This window comes from Vespa crabro, chromosome 21 (genome assembly GCF_910589235.1).
Source record: "Vespa crabro chromosome 21, iyVesCrab1.2, whole genome shotgun sequence".
In the NCBI taxonomy this organism is placed as follows: Eukaryota; Metazoa; Arthropoda; class Insecta; order Hymenoptera; family Vespidae; genus Vespa; species Vespa crabro.
This window is the reverse complement of record NC_060975.1, coordinates 3,197,069-3,212,932: the sequence shown is the minus strand read 5'-3', so window position 1 is coordinate 3,212,932 and position 15,864 is coordinate 3,197,069. Positions and strand designations below refer to the sequence as shown.

The 15,864-nt window shown below is 24.4% G+C and overlaps 1 protein-coding gene across 1 annotated transcript in view; it reads left to right on the top strand.

Moving 5' to 3' along the window:
- Positions 1-1,183: 1,183 nt before the first annotated feature.
- The window catches only part of LOC124431519 (growth/differentiation factor 8), a 17,108-nt gene continuing 2,427 nt past the window's right edge, over positions 1,184-15,864 (top strand). The window contains exons 1-3 of the mRNA XM_046979545.1: positions 1,184-2,435; positions 12,929-13,186; positions 14,980-15,362. Of these exons, the coding sequence (XP_046835501.1) occupies positions 2,000-2,435; positions 12,929-13,186; positions 14,980-15,362 (1,077 nt within the window). The 5' untranslated portion in view covers positions 1,184-1,999. The remainder of the gene's footprint in view (positions 2,436-12,928; positions 13,187-14,979; positions 15,363-15,864) is intronic.

The following is a 15,864-nucleotide window of genomic DNA, read 5'->3' as shown; positions in this document are numbered from 1 at the left end:
GATTGATAAGGTGAGATGATAAACGAAAATAAGTTTCTCTGTGAACAAAGAGATAAATCTTTATTTGTTAGTTAATGCTTAGCTCCTAATTACTCTTACCTGTGAACAAAGAAACGACAATTTACGTTTATTATTCACAATGTTAAATTTTATTTAATATATATTATAAATTTTCTTATAGCTCTCGTGTTACTTTTCTCTTCTACGTTATATTTCATACTGTCCGTTTCTCTTCCAAATCTTAACGGCTCGGTTTGTAGGTCACAAAAGAAATTGTAAATAATAAAGGACAATGGAAGGGCGGGCTATGAGACGCAAATCTATCTGAAGAAAGTATACTTTCTTTACATATATACATATATATATATAATTATATTTTTGCTTTTTTTTTTAACCAATCACGAACAATTAAAGTTAAAGATAAATGAATGTGATGTAATTAAAAAAAAAAAAAAAAAAAAAAAAATTAAAAAAATAAATATATAAATAAAAAATAAATAATAACAATAACACTACAAACGAGGCAATTGAAAGCTAACCCTTTTATCCTCTTGAACCAATCACAAACAGCGAATATCTAAATGAAAAATTAAAAGTATGAAAATTAAAAAAAGGAAAAAGAAAGAACTATATAAACGTTGCTAAGTAATCTGATTTCTTTTTTTTTTTTTTTTTCTAGTTTTTCTTTCCTTCCTTTACTCACTCAGAAATAAGCAAAATTGTAATTAAGCGCAAGTCCAACAAAAAAAAAAAGTAAGACGGGAATATACAAAGTGACCAAATATATATTCTTGATGAATCTCGAGAAACGATAAAAAAAAAAAAAAAAGAAAAAAGAAAGAAAGAAAAAAAAAAGAAAGAAAAAAAATTAAACAAAAAACGAACTTTATCTATAGAAGAAAAAAACTTCGGGTAGAAAATATCTAAGATTTATTAAAAAGATATATGACGAATAAATATATATATATATATATATGACGAAATAATGGAAAATAATTAAAATAACCCTAAGATTTCTTAGCAAATCGGGTATAGTGACCCCCAAAGAAAAAACGTGACTTCTGACCAATTCTGAAAAGGGAACCAGCATCTCTCGTTAATCGTATTAGTGAAGAGACAACACACGGAATTTCAGTGGCGGCATGTTCGCGGCGCGTGCTTGCTTTCGCTGATATCAAATACCACTATCCGTCTACGTCCAATCCGCATTGGCTGTGACTGATGGAGGGCAAAGTTCACATGACTGTCGAGTCAACTACATCACTGGGTCCATCGTAAAGATTCACCTCCAGTCTCGGTGTGAACGCTTTACCCGGAACATTCGCGAAAGTTGTTGTGCGTGCAATTTTGTTTCTTCGAAACTCATTCGTTCGTCTTAAAACATTACGTCGATAAATAAAAGAAAATCATAAAAGTAAGGAAACAAAAGACAAACGAACGAAGCAAAAAAAAAAAATTCAAAACGAAAATTTTATTTAATTTAAAAAAAGAAATTTAATCCAACGAGTATTCTCTCGATTGATATCGTAATACTTATCAAATCCAACGTCAATATCCGTTTATAATTCATTTTCTACGATCGCAGAACATCGTTCTAAGATCTTCTTATATGAAAGAATATATAAATTAATTATCGATATGTTCAAGTAATTTATTGATTTAGATCGATGTATAATCGAGATCATATCGAAATCAATAAAAGGTGTTTTTCGACGATGCCAGGTCATTATCCTTCTTGATCTTTGAATTCATGAAAAGAGAGAGAGAGAGAGAGAGAGAGAGAGAGAGAGAGAGAGAGAGAGAGAGGTGTGTGTGTGTATGATCAAAATCAGTTGATCCAACTGACGTTTAACCATCCAGAAAAGATATAATAGAAAGAGTGACAGACAGAGAGAAAAAGAGAGAAAGAAATAGAGATAGAGAAAGAGATATAAAGAGAAAAAGAAAGATAGAAAGGAGAAAGAGATAATAGAAAGAAGAAAAACAAACAAAGGAAAAGATGCAGTTGGTCATTATGTTTACACTTCCCATTCTCATTCTACTTTATATTCCTAAGTTCTCGGCCGATACTACCTGGCCAAAGGTCACCGATCGCTTAATGACAGTACGAAGATCTTATCATTCGCAATTTCCAACATCAACTACCAATACGGTGGATGAGAAGGAATGTGTCAAATGTAATCAAAACAAGGTCGTTGTCAACGATCAAAATCCTATACTAACTGAATTGAGGGTTGAGTACGTTAAGCAACAGATCCTAAAGAAATTGAGGCTCTCAAAGCCTCCGAATGTGTCGATATCGCTGTCGACCTTGCCGAAGCCTTTGATAAACGGCAACGTGCTCGAACTTCGACCCGGCGCGCCACTTGAACCGGAAAAATCGGCTGAGAGTTTCTATGGTAAAACCGATCAAATCGTCGTTTTTCCGTACGAAGGTAAGGATACACTTTTCTTTTTTATCTCCTTTCTTATCTATCTTTTAATTCGAAATTATTATCAATAACTTGAGAATGAAAATAGAAAGAAAGAAAAAAGAATATATATATAAAAGATGAAAAGAAAAATGAAAGAAAAGAATAAAAGGGATTTGAAAGTAAAATAAAACATTTGATTTTTCGAAAACAATTAATCTCAATCAAATTAACTCAATTAATTATTTGCACTGTAAATATGAATGAGAAGATCTATAGATCTTACAATACGATTAAATTTACGATAATATTCTTACTATAATATCGATGATTTATTTTTAATTCCTCGAAGTTATTATGAAATCAAAACAAAAAATGACGTCAATGTTATCACAGGAAAAATTTCACTATAATTTTAATCTTATATATATATATATATATATATATATATATATATATATATATATATTTAAACATTTAATACATAGGTATATATATATCGAAATCAAATAATTATTTATATCAATATGAATGAAGATTCATTCAATATAATTTTGTGTACGATGAAAATTCTTATTAATATCTCGACGTATATAAATGTTTAACTCTTAAAAATTATAAAAAAAAAAAAAAATAAAATAAAATAAAATAAAAAAAGAATAAAGAAATTGTGTTAATGTTATCACAAGTAAAATTTCATTGCATATATAAAAGCAACCCAGAAGCATACAAAACATACGTATAAATATAAATATAATAAGACATATATATATATACATATTTTTTTTTTATTTTATTTTAGAAACAAATAAGGAAAAAAAAATTTGATAAGGAGTTCTAATTATTATTTAATATTATATTGAAATAAAATATTATTATCGTTATCGTCATTATCAAAATAATCCAATACCATATTGCAATATAAAAATTATGAAAATTCATTTATATTTTTACAATAATTACAAATAACATAGCAATAGTTAAGATATAAGACAAATAAATTTATTACAATTTATGTCCCTTATATCTCCTTGAGTGATTAAATTTCAACAATTGGATGGCCTTCAATGTTTAAAATTATTTAAAAAAAAAAAAATGTCCATCCACGTTTTTTTTAAATATACAAACCACACTCTTTACAACGTGAAAAAAGAAAATACGCAGAATATTCTGCAATTATGAACAAAATTTTAAAAAATTTATACATATAACTACTTTGTACAAGTTAATAATGAGAAAGAAAGAGAGAAAGAGAGAGAGAGAGAGAGAGAGAGAGAGAAAAAAAAAGCAGAAAAGAAGTACAATGACATTATAAAATACATATGTGCACACTTTATATTTTTAATTGCTGTTATTTGTTAAAAGTTTGTAACAAAGGTAATTTAATATGAGAAGAAAAAAAAAGTAAAAAATAAAAAAAAAAAAAGAGTAAAAAAAAAATCTATATATTAATACCTCTTTATAGTCAGTGTATACAATTCAAAAAGCTATGCAACAGGTCCCATACACTTGGATTAACATACACATATATATATGTACATATATGTAAAATCTAATTTACCCTCTCTCTCTCTCTCTTTCTCTCTCTCCCCCTCTCTCTCTCCCCCTCTCTCTCTTTCTTTCTATACATATTTATGCACATATATATATATGTATATGTATGCATGTATGCATGCATGTATGTATGTATATATTTCTCTCTTGTTTCAATTCACTGTCCTTGTCAGGAGAAATCGATGATATTTAATTAATTGCTGCCACGATTCTAATTACTTTGAAACTTTGATCGAACATAAATCGAATCTAACAGACTGCCAACCATCCTTTTGTATTATTTAATGGGTGACAGATAACGAATGAAGTTTATATGTAATAAGTACATATATGAAATATTGAATATAAACATAACAATCGAACATAAATTTTTTAACAATCAATTTTATATAGATAATATATACATATATATATAAAAAAAAATCATATATATATATATATATATATATAATTTTATTAACCTGTTTTATATATACCTATACTATATTCGTATTATTTAAATATAAAATTTTTAATTAAATATAATAAATATAATATACAAAAATATATATATTTATTCGATTATTTATTTATATGTATATATATATATATATACGTTTTTATTTCTTTCTTGAAAAATAAAAAAAATATTATATTTACTCTAATAATTATAATGGATTGTTATTGTTATTATTAGAGATACATAAAATCGATTAGAACGTTCTTCCAATTATTAGAGATCATGTCCTTATTTAGTGACGGCCACCGGCACGATAAAGCCCAAGCGATAAACAATATTTACGATTCGATCAAAGTTCCACCATGAATAAAATCATGGCAAATGATTAATTGTAAATGAGTCTCAAAAGGATCGGCAAAACAAACATTATAACAATTGATTCAAATTCTTTCTAATTCGTAAACTAAATAAATTTTTCTTTTTCTTCTTTTTCTTTTCTTTTTTTTTTTTTTTTTTTTTTTTAACTGTGGACGGATACAAAAAAAAAAAGAAATTGATGATTTCATTGATTTAGGAAGTAAATTCTTTAATATGTATTGATTTGTGAAGTTAAATACCATTTTAACATATTAAAAAATATATATTAATAAATAGATTATTACAAAGTAAATAAAGTAACTATTTTGGAGTATATTAAAATATATACTAAAGTAAATATATATATAAATATATATATATATATATATAAAATATATTAAGTATATAAAAGTTATATGTATTAATAACAAATCATTATTATTTTTGTCATAAAGAAAAAATCAAATAAATTATTCCTCCCGATAGACGTGTGTATTTTCACACGCACACACACATTTTTTTATATATATATTATAACTATGTACATGAACAGACATATACAAATATAAATGTGAATCGTGTGAAATTCGAAAGTGCGACACTAAAAGAGATAAGAAAAATATAAGGAATATGTATAAAAGAAGTACGTACTTCACAGAAGAAAATTCCTTTGTTTGGTATTTCTTTCCATTCATCCTATTCTCGGGATTTACTATAAAAAAAAAAAAAGAAAAAAAAAAAGAAAAAAAAAACAAAAAAAAAGAAAAAAAAAGAAAAAAAAAGAAATAAAGAAAGAAGATACCGTATGAAAAAAGGCTCTCTATGAAGATACTACATTCATATGAAATGCTCTTCGTTCTTCAATCGACAAAAGTGAAAACAAAAAATAAAAATAAAGAGAATGCAAAAAAAAGAAAATAATAAATAAAAAAACGATAAAAAATAATAAAAATTCATAAAAATTATTATTACATGGTATATTCTCATTTGGTGTACTCTTTTAGTATACAATTTTTTTGTACAGATCTATGTATCTGTACATAGTGTTTGATATATGTACGTCATTAATTTTAGCTGATTTTCTTTTCGGTCTTTTCTTTTTTTTTTCAAATATCTCCAAAATTAAATAATTGTCTTAATTAATTACAATATTACGAAATGAGACGAGACTATTTTATCGCTAAAATTAATTCATTGGTATGAATTTTGTTAAATGCCTGAGAATGGTTTTTTTTTCTTTTTTTTTTTTTTAATATGAAAACAAATAAATCGATTATTTTCAAATCTAATTTGTTTTAAACATTAATAAAATGATATTTAACAATAAAACTATTGATCTAATTTTATCGTATCTTTAAATTTGAACGAATTATTTATTATTTATTAATTTGAATTTATTCTATTGTCCTACGATAAATTAATGAAAATAATGTTTGGTAAATTTTTTGATAACCTATAAAAAAAGAAAGTTATTTTAATAAAATTAATATTAAATTAATATTTAAATAATGTTTGCGTATGAATAATATAATGTTTAATATAATTATGTTATACCATTATACTATATTAATTTGAGAAATAAATTAAATTATATTGATATCTATTACTAAAAATAATATATTTATTAATATAATATTATTATACTAAACTAAATATATATATATATATATATATATATATATATATATATTATAATATAATTATATTAATAATTATATTACTTATACTAATACAAATCAAATTATACACACGCAAATACATACACACACATATATACATATATATACCCTAACTATATAATTTATACTTAAAAAATATGAAAAACTTTAGGATTGAACTTCTTACAAATTATTAATTTTCTACGAGAGCTTCATATAAATTTTCAAACGATGAAATGATATAATATTAAAAAAAATAAAATAAATAAATAAATATATATATATATATATATATATGTATGTGTGTGTATGTGTGTATAGAAATATACATACGTATCATACTCAATAATGCAAAATTACAAAGCGATATTATTAAAGACCAAAAAAGCTTTTCACTCTGACTTACATCCATATAAAATTATTTCTAAGTGTCTTTTTTAATTTTTTTTCCTTTATACGAAGAATACCGTTAAAGGATATGAATATTGCATAATTGTATGGCTCTCTCTCTCTCTCTCTCTCTCTCTCGTCTCTCTTTTTGCTGTGGAAAAAAAAATAAAAAAGAGAAAAAAGGTATAAATGAGGACAAGTAACAATGACGTCGTGAAGAGTCCACTCCAGTAACGTAGCAACGAGCAGAGCGGACCATGAATTTCAAATTTTCCATGGCGATGCAAACACTGAAACCTACTGAGCCATTTCATGTTACAATCTATACATATATATATATATATATATATATATATATATATATATATATATATGTATATATATATTTTATGTATATATGTATATATTATATGTAGATACGTATGTAAGTATGTATGAACATGTAGAGCATTCGAGCGAGAATTTACGGGAAATTACGGGACCGAATCACGATTCTCAACGACAAGAACGCATTTTAATGGACCGCACGTCGTCCCTTTGTTGCATTTTTTCAAGATAAAAAAACTCCAACGAAAAGTACCGTGATTAGTATCAGATACAATGAGTATAATTCATTCGAAAAAAAAAACAAAAAAACAAAAAAAAAAGAAACAAAACAAAACAAAAAAAAGAAATTAAAGATCGTATTTATTCATATATCTTTTGATTTCATTCGAAATATTTATCGTATTAAAAGAAAGAGTTGTAAATTGTCGTATCAACGATTATTATTATTTTTTCTTTTTTTTTATAATACATACATTAAAATATTCAATTGTGTCGATAGTAACACGTATCTATTTTTTTACGAGCATGACAAATTTATTTTATCCTTACTTTTTTTTTTTTTTTTTATCTATTATAATATTTATTTTTAAATATAATTGATTAAGTATAATTTATTTTACTTTCTTTCAAAATTATTATTATTATTATTATTATTATTATTATTATTATTATTATTATTATTATTATTATTATTATTATTATATATAATAAAGTACATTATTTAGAAATTAAATTTTGATCAATGATGAAATATTGAAATAATAAAATGGCGATGTTAAAGAACTTATTAAAGAATTATTATTTTTAAGAATATGTATGTATTCTTAAAATAATAAATAATAAATGTAATAGGTATGCATTGCAACGTATCTATGTCGTAAATGAAAGTACAAATTTAAAAAGAAAAGAAGAAGTATTTGATTATTTAACAATTTATTTAAATTAATAAAAAAAAACTATATATATATATATATATATGCGTATAATATTTAAATAAAATGGCAAAGAGATACCATCCGTTACCAGAATCTCTAACTATACCGAATATTTGATAGGACGACGAATACTTCCGGTTCAGTGGCCTCTACCGTGTCGGTGTAATCTGCCTCGGCTGTTTAGCTTCTACAAAACGAAATCGTAGCGGGTTAACGAGGCCAAACTTTTGCATCTAACATTATACGAGGAGAGTAGACTTTCCGCGTCTTTGTTCAGCCGGTCGTTTGCCGAATTTCAACGAAAGTTAGATAATAAAGGAGAAAAGGATCGAGAGTTGTACTAGCTTGATTTTCGACCAGAATTATATTGTCCAGAGTTTCTCGAGTAAGTCAAGCAAGTGTTTCACTGTCTTTATCAAAGATTTTCAAAGAATTTGCAATACTAAACACATTTAATAGGATTTCCTTCAGATTAATTAAAAACGAAAGAAAAAGAAAGGAAAGATATATATATATATATATATATATATATATATATATATATATATATATATATATAGAGAGAGAGAGAGAGAGAGAGAGAAAGAGAATTAGAAAGATAATTATTAATTGGAATAAATGTATTAGAAAGCTAGTTAGATTATTTATAGATTTATTTATTAACCGAGTTGATCATTTCAATGCCGATCTTCGTTAAAAAATATTGTTTTGATTTCTTTTTTATATTCTTAATCTATTTATATGTACATATTACATATATATATATATATATATATATATATATGTATATATGTTGTTTAATATTTCTCATTTATAATAGCTATAAAATAAGTACAATATAACATACATATATACATACACAGAAATGATTATAAATAGATCTATATATTACTATATATTATATATAAATAATTATTTATTAAATATTATATATATTATTTATAATATATATATATATATATATATATAATATTTACTTATCCTATATATATGGAATAAGTAATAATAAATATATAAATAGGATTAATTGTTATAATTATTATAAAAGTTCTTATATTATACATATACTATAATATAACTTAGTATATAAGTATATTATATATACAGTATATATATTAATATATTATAACGATTATTATAACTGTAATTGTACAACAATTATAACAATAAATAAATAAAATACTAAATAAAATATTAATTCAAGACAATTTCTCTAATGTCTTATTATATTAACAAAAGCACATAAATCGTAAAGTAAAAAAAAAAAAAAAAAAAGTAAATGTCAAACAATTTTCTAATCTCGGATTGTTCATAGACGTTAAAATGAATAAACTCGATGATCACGAATCAATAAATTTCTTTTTAACAATATTAATTTATAATAGTATTAAACTTTCACTATAATAAATTATATTAAAAATGTAATAATTATTAATAATAATAATAATTATTATTATTATTATTATATAGTAGCAACATTAATCGAAGACATTAATAATCAAGTACCATTTGTACAAAAATAGATCATGTTTAAAATAACGTAGTTTGTACTATAAAATTGATATGTATATATGTAACTAAGTACACAGATTCTCGACAAATAGTATTAACTTATCTTATTACATATTTTTTAATCTTTCGTGCGATAAGAGAAGAGTCACGACTAAACATTGTCACAAAAAGAAAAAAGGAAAAAAGGAAAAGGAAAAAAAGAAAAAGAGGAAAAAGAAAGAAAAGAAAAGAAAAAAAAAAGGAAAAACACAAAAAAAAGAAAGACAAGTGAAAAAGAAAACGTAAACAAAATGTACAGTATTAATATATACCATACGATTAAGATTATTCGTGTTACACATTTACGCAACATGATTCATTCGCCGAATGGGTTACAAACAACCAAAGCGATCTACATTATTCTCTATATACTTGACACATACATCTTTACATCTACATGTGCATATATATATCTGTAGTATATTGTTATCCATATTCAATAGCTCATACTATTTTACGTAGCTCGTTCCTGGATATAAATCGTTCTAATCTCTACTTCGCAAAGGAGAAATTTATTAACGGGAATCCCTTTTCCTATATAGAGACAAAACGAGATCGATTTGATCTCTATTCTAATATGAAGGACATGTATCAGTGTAAATAGAGATTCTATGAATTCAAAGAGAAATAGACAGAAATAGAGATAGAAAAAAGTATGCGAGAGAGAAGGGGGAGGAAGGGGGGGAGAGAGAGAGGGAGAGAGAGGGAGAGAGGGAGAGAAGAGAAGAGTTTACAGAATGATCGATGAACATCGGCTGACATACGATCGCCAATGGATTTGCTATATTTCAGATATATATACAAACACACATACACATTTTTTTAAAAATAGATCTATCAAAAATCTCATACGATAGCATTACTTTGTCGACGAATTCGTAATCACTATACATTTATACATATGTACGAATATTTTTATCTCTTTAAAGTCTAATAATAATGTTATTTTCGTAACATTTAATCCTAAGATTAAATATCTCTCGAAAATCTATCCGTTCGAAGTCTTTCTTTCATTGAACGATAATCTATTACACTTAATACCGATTTAATACATATAATGAATAATAATAATGAATAATAATAATGAATAATAATGAATATAATGAATTATAATGAATAATAATAATAATAATAATAATAATAATAATAATAATAATAAATAAATAAATAATTATATGTACAGTATTGTACTATTATATAATTTATACACTTATTGTAGTTATTATTATTATTAATATTGTATTATTAATATTGTATTATATTACTATATATAAAATAAATGATAAAAAGTATAATAATTATTATATATTTTATATAGTATTATAGTAATATAATACTATAATAATATAATAGGTAATTAATAATAATTAATAATATAATTATTTGTTAGAGTTATATTAAAATTATTATATACTTATTCTTTATAGTAGTATGTACAATATATATATATATACAATATAAAAACGAAAAAAAGTACGAAACTTTGATGTATGATTTTTCGTTCCTTTTGAATTAAAAATTGACAATAACAACAAAAATCGTTATAATCAAGAGAAAATTCTCATTACGTACATTATTGAATCGCTAAAGTTTTACAATCTTTTTTAGAATGTCCGATTACGAGATAATTTTTATTGTTTAATGAACGTTTAAATCATGGTAGATTTTAATTACAATAAACAGTTTTATTTATTAATATATATATATATATATATATATATATATATATATATATACATATATATCGTTACTTTTATATATTTCATTTTTTATTATTTATGAAATTACTTTGATCCATTTAAAATTTTCAATTATTACGAAATATCCGAAGGTCCGTAATTCTCTTATGTTAATGAAAATATACAAGTCAACCCTTTCAAAGTTTCATTGACGTTAGACACAACCAATACGAAGTTAACGTAACGTAATGTAACACTAACGTAACGCTACCGTTAATGTAAAATACAAAACGATCGTTTCTCGAATGACGACGATGGTGGTTGGCCAATGTCGATACTAAATTAGTTTGTAACGAGATCGGTACGACATACGTGCTTGTTATATACCTGAACAAAGCTAATTGGATATTTTCTCTTGACGTTTAAGGACAAACAAAATATGTTTAGTTATAAGTTTCAGAGAATGTATTATTAATTATTTTCATATCCGAAAAAAGAATATCTTTAAACGAAACTATAAATTAACGTCAATTTTACGTTGAATAATTAATTTCAAATATATCTTTAATAACCAATCGAAATAATAATCCTACTGAGTTATATCTGAAATAAAATTTTCGCGATCTTCGTTGCTATTTTATTGAGAAAAATTTTCTGTTAACATTATATTAATATCTTATTTGTGATATTATTTTTTATCTTATAAATTTACTTACAATTACTTATTTATATTATTATTATATTAATTTTAACACGTTAAAAATGCCGGACTTAATAATGGCATAACTTTCAAGTGCAATAACTCATATACCTGCTTGCGTGTGCACAATCAGTTAATCAAAAAATTCAAATGAGTCGTGCAGGGATCGATTCGTGTAAAAAAAAAAGAAAAAAGAAAAGAAAAAAAAAACAAAAAAAGAAATGGAAAAATTAAAATTCGTAGAGTAGTGCCAATAAAAAAAAAAAAAAAAAAAAAATAATAATAATAAAATATCGATGAATTTGGAATCTCGTAGAAAGAAATCATTTCGAGAAAAAATTCTTTCCTACCATCTTGTAATAATGATTACTTTGTTCTTAGTATATTTTTCCATAAAATCAAAACTAATTAACTTAATATATAATTGAGATATTATAATAACAGTTATTGAACAATCTATATATCTACGTATGCAACTACGTATAAATTCAATGAATATTATATTCATTAAATTATATTCATTACTTATTAAAATTATATTAGAATTATTATATACTCATTCTCTATAGTAGTATAATTCTATATATATTACTATATGTAATTCCTATATACAATACTATATGTATTAATATAGTAAATAATTACAAGTATAACTTATACCGTATGTATTAGTACAATATATTTAAAATAAAAAATATAATAATAATTATATACAATTTTATAATATAATATAATTGTATATATATATATATATATATATATATATACATATGTGTATGTATGTATGTATATATAATAATAACTTTTTTCTCCTGATAATAACATTCAATGAAACTTTGTGAAATTTATCAAAAAAAAAAAAAAAAAAAAAAATTAAAGAAAAAAAAAAAGGACAAAATTCAAATAATAATTAATCGTTTATTTCAGGGATAGGAGATTCGAAGAAATGCCGACAAAGTTCGAATCACTTGACGGGTTTCAATCCAGCAGCTTGCTTTACGTTTTATTTGCCAAACGAAATGCAATTCGTCGATGTAACTTCGGCACAACTTTGGTTTTATAAGGAATATGACGAGAACGACGATCTCAATCAAACTTTTGTATTATCGGAATTGGATCATTGGGACAAAGGCGAAAGTTTCGAAAAGAACACAATGATGGCAATTTTAAATACCGATATAGGAGGTAAATGAAATAAATAATGGACGAAATAAAATTCTACTCATCGAAATCACATTATAATAGATCTCAACAAAACTTTTCTTTATATTGATCGATTCTTTTATCTTTTTCTTTTTATTTTTAAATCTTTCTCTAAATTTTTATATCACATCGTTGCTTACAATTCATTTTAAATCATGCTTCAATTTTTATTATTGCGTATTATAGTATATGTTTTTGCTTTTGTTTTTATATATCATACCTACATGTAGAATATAACAATGTAATATATAATATATAATATTACATCTCATATTATATTTATAAAAATTAATTAATACTGAAATCGATTTCAAACGTAATACCTTGTGTGTGTGTGTGTGTGTGTGTGTGTGTGTGTGTGTGTGAATGTGTAAAAATCTCTTCAATCCCCCTCAAAGCAAAGTCCTATTAATGAATAAATACACATCGCATACAACGAATAAATACACGTGACACTATAGCCATTATTAACACGGGCTTTTAATAACACGATAGGAGAGATTATCAACGAGTTCCAATATATTCTTATCCGTGTTACTCTCTTTTAAAGTCTAAAGTCCGATTGTGAGGTAAATCTATATTAAACTAACTTATTATTGCTTTTAGTATCTTAATTGGTTTCTATTTTGAATGGAAAGACACGATCCGCACGTTCGATAATTTGTTTAAAATAACGATTGATCTCCCTCTCTCTCTCTCTCTCTCTCTCTCTCTCTCTCTCTCTCTCTCTCTCTCTCTCTCTCTCTCTCTCTCTCTCTCTCTCTCTCTTTCCCTCTCTTTTTCTCTCTTATTTTTCTGTGTATGAAAATAATATACATACATATACATGTATATATATATGACGGATCATAAATTATAAAATGTAGTTATTATCGCGAAGTTCATTTTTTCAACTGAATTAATAAATTATCGTGACTTTTTACATATATATATATATATATACATAAATACATAGTATGTAAATACATATACATATAAACACGATAGTAAATTTAAAATTGATTTAAATATATTTATTTACATTATTATTATTATTATTACTATTACTACTTATTATTATTATCATTATTATTGTTATTACTATTATTATTATTCTATATCGGATTAATGATTTTATTTTAATTTTTAATTGTTATATAAATTCAATTGTATACATAAATATATATAACACGTAGATAAATACGATAAAAAAACATAGACGAATACGATAAAAATTTACTCATGAAATATTACATACAGATATAATAATTTTAATTAAAATTTCAATTAATAATATTTTATTTTCAATTTTTTTAATTCACATATTAATTTGAATAGATAGATCATTATATAATATATACACTTCTTATGTATAAATATATCTATATATATATATATATATATATCTATATATATATATATATATATATATATATATATATATATATATACAATAATCAATATCAAATTAATTTCTGTAGATATACCATCTAATATTCTATATTAAATATTATATTATATTATATTATATTACATAAATATGATACCTAATAGAAAGTTTACATATAATATTATCATCCGATCTTCTATCTCTCCTTTTCTTTTATCTTCTCATCCCTTAAATTGATAATTAGAAAGTCTAATGGAAGAAGCATGTAGAAAAGTAAGAAAGTATCTCATAGAAGAAAATAAAAGAGATAAAGATAGATAGAGAGATAGATAGAGAAAAAGAAAGAGAGTAAGAGAGAGAGAGGGAATAGACGAAAAGGTTGAATGTGTTCTTTTATCTTTTTCAGAGGGTTGGGTAAAGACGGACGTGGGTTTTACGGTGAGAAAGTGGGTGGAAAGGCATCAGCTGAACCACGCGATGCAAATAGCCTGCAGCACCTGCTCGATCGACCGTGACACAGCACCGGTCTCCATCGAGCAAACACTGAAGCCCTTCCTGGTAATACATACGTCACCGTTGCCACAAAAAAATCGGCCAAAAAGAAACTCCAATTGCTCACCGGAAATGAAGGAATGTTGTAGAGACGAACTCTACATTAACTTTGCAGACATTGGCTGGAGCGATTGGATACTCCATCCTAGAGGTTATCATGCATACTTTTGCAGAGGATCATGTTCAAGCGCAGCAACCTTGACGATCAGTGCAACATCTCACACCAACGTTATCATGGTTCGTTAGACAACGTAATCATTCTTTATATATAATCATACATATATTATATTTCATTGAGGGAATTAATAGCAAACAAAACGAAAGAAAATTTCTTTTCGTTCTGTTTAAACGATATCCTTTCATAACTTAACATACTTTTTATGTTTTTCTTCATGTTCGTCGTATTTATTTGCTTTTAATAGAGAAAAAATATTTCATGAAAAATTTTGAAACTTTTTTGATCTTACTTAGAATCCGACTCGTCGTATTTTAAGATAAAATAATCTCTTTCCCAGAATCTTTCATTAGAAAATTGTATACTTTTATAAGTCATGAATGAGCTATATGAAAAAATACGTAAAAAAAAAAACGAAATATATACATATGTATATAATGAAACACAAGAGAGTACTTAATGTACAAAACGAATGACAAAAAAAATAATAGAGTTGAAAGCATTAAAAGGAAAACTCAAAAAATTTATTTTTCTATTGGATGACATTAAAAAGATATTTCGTTG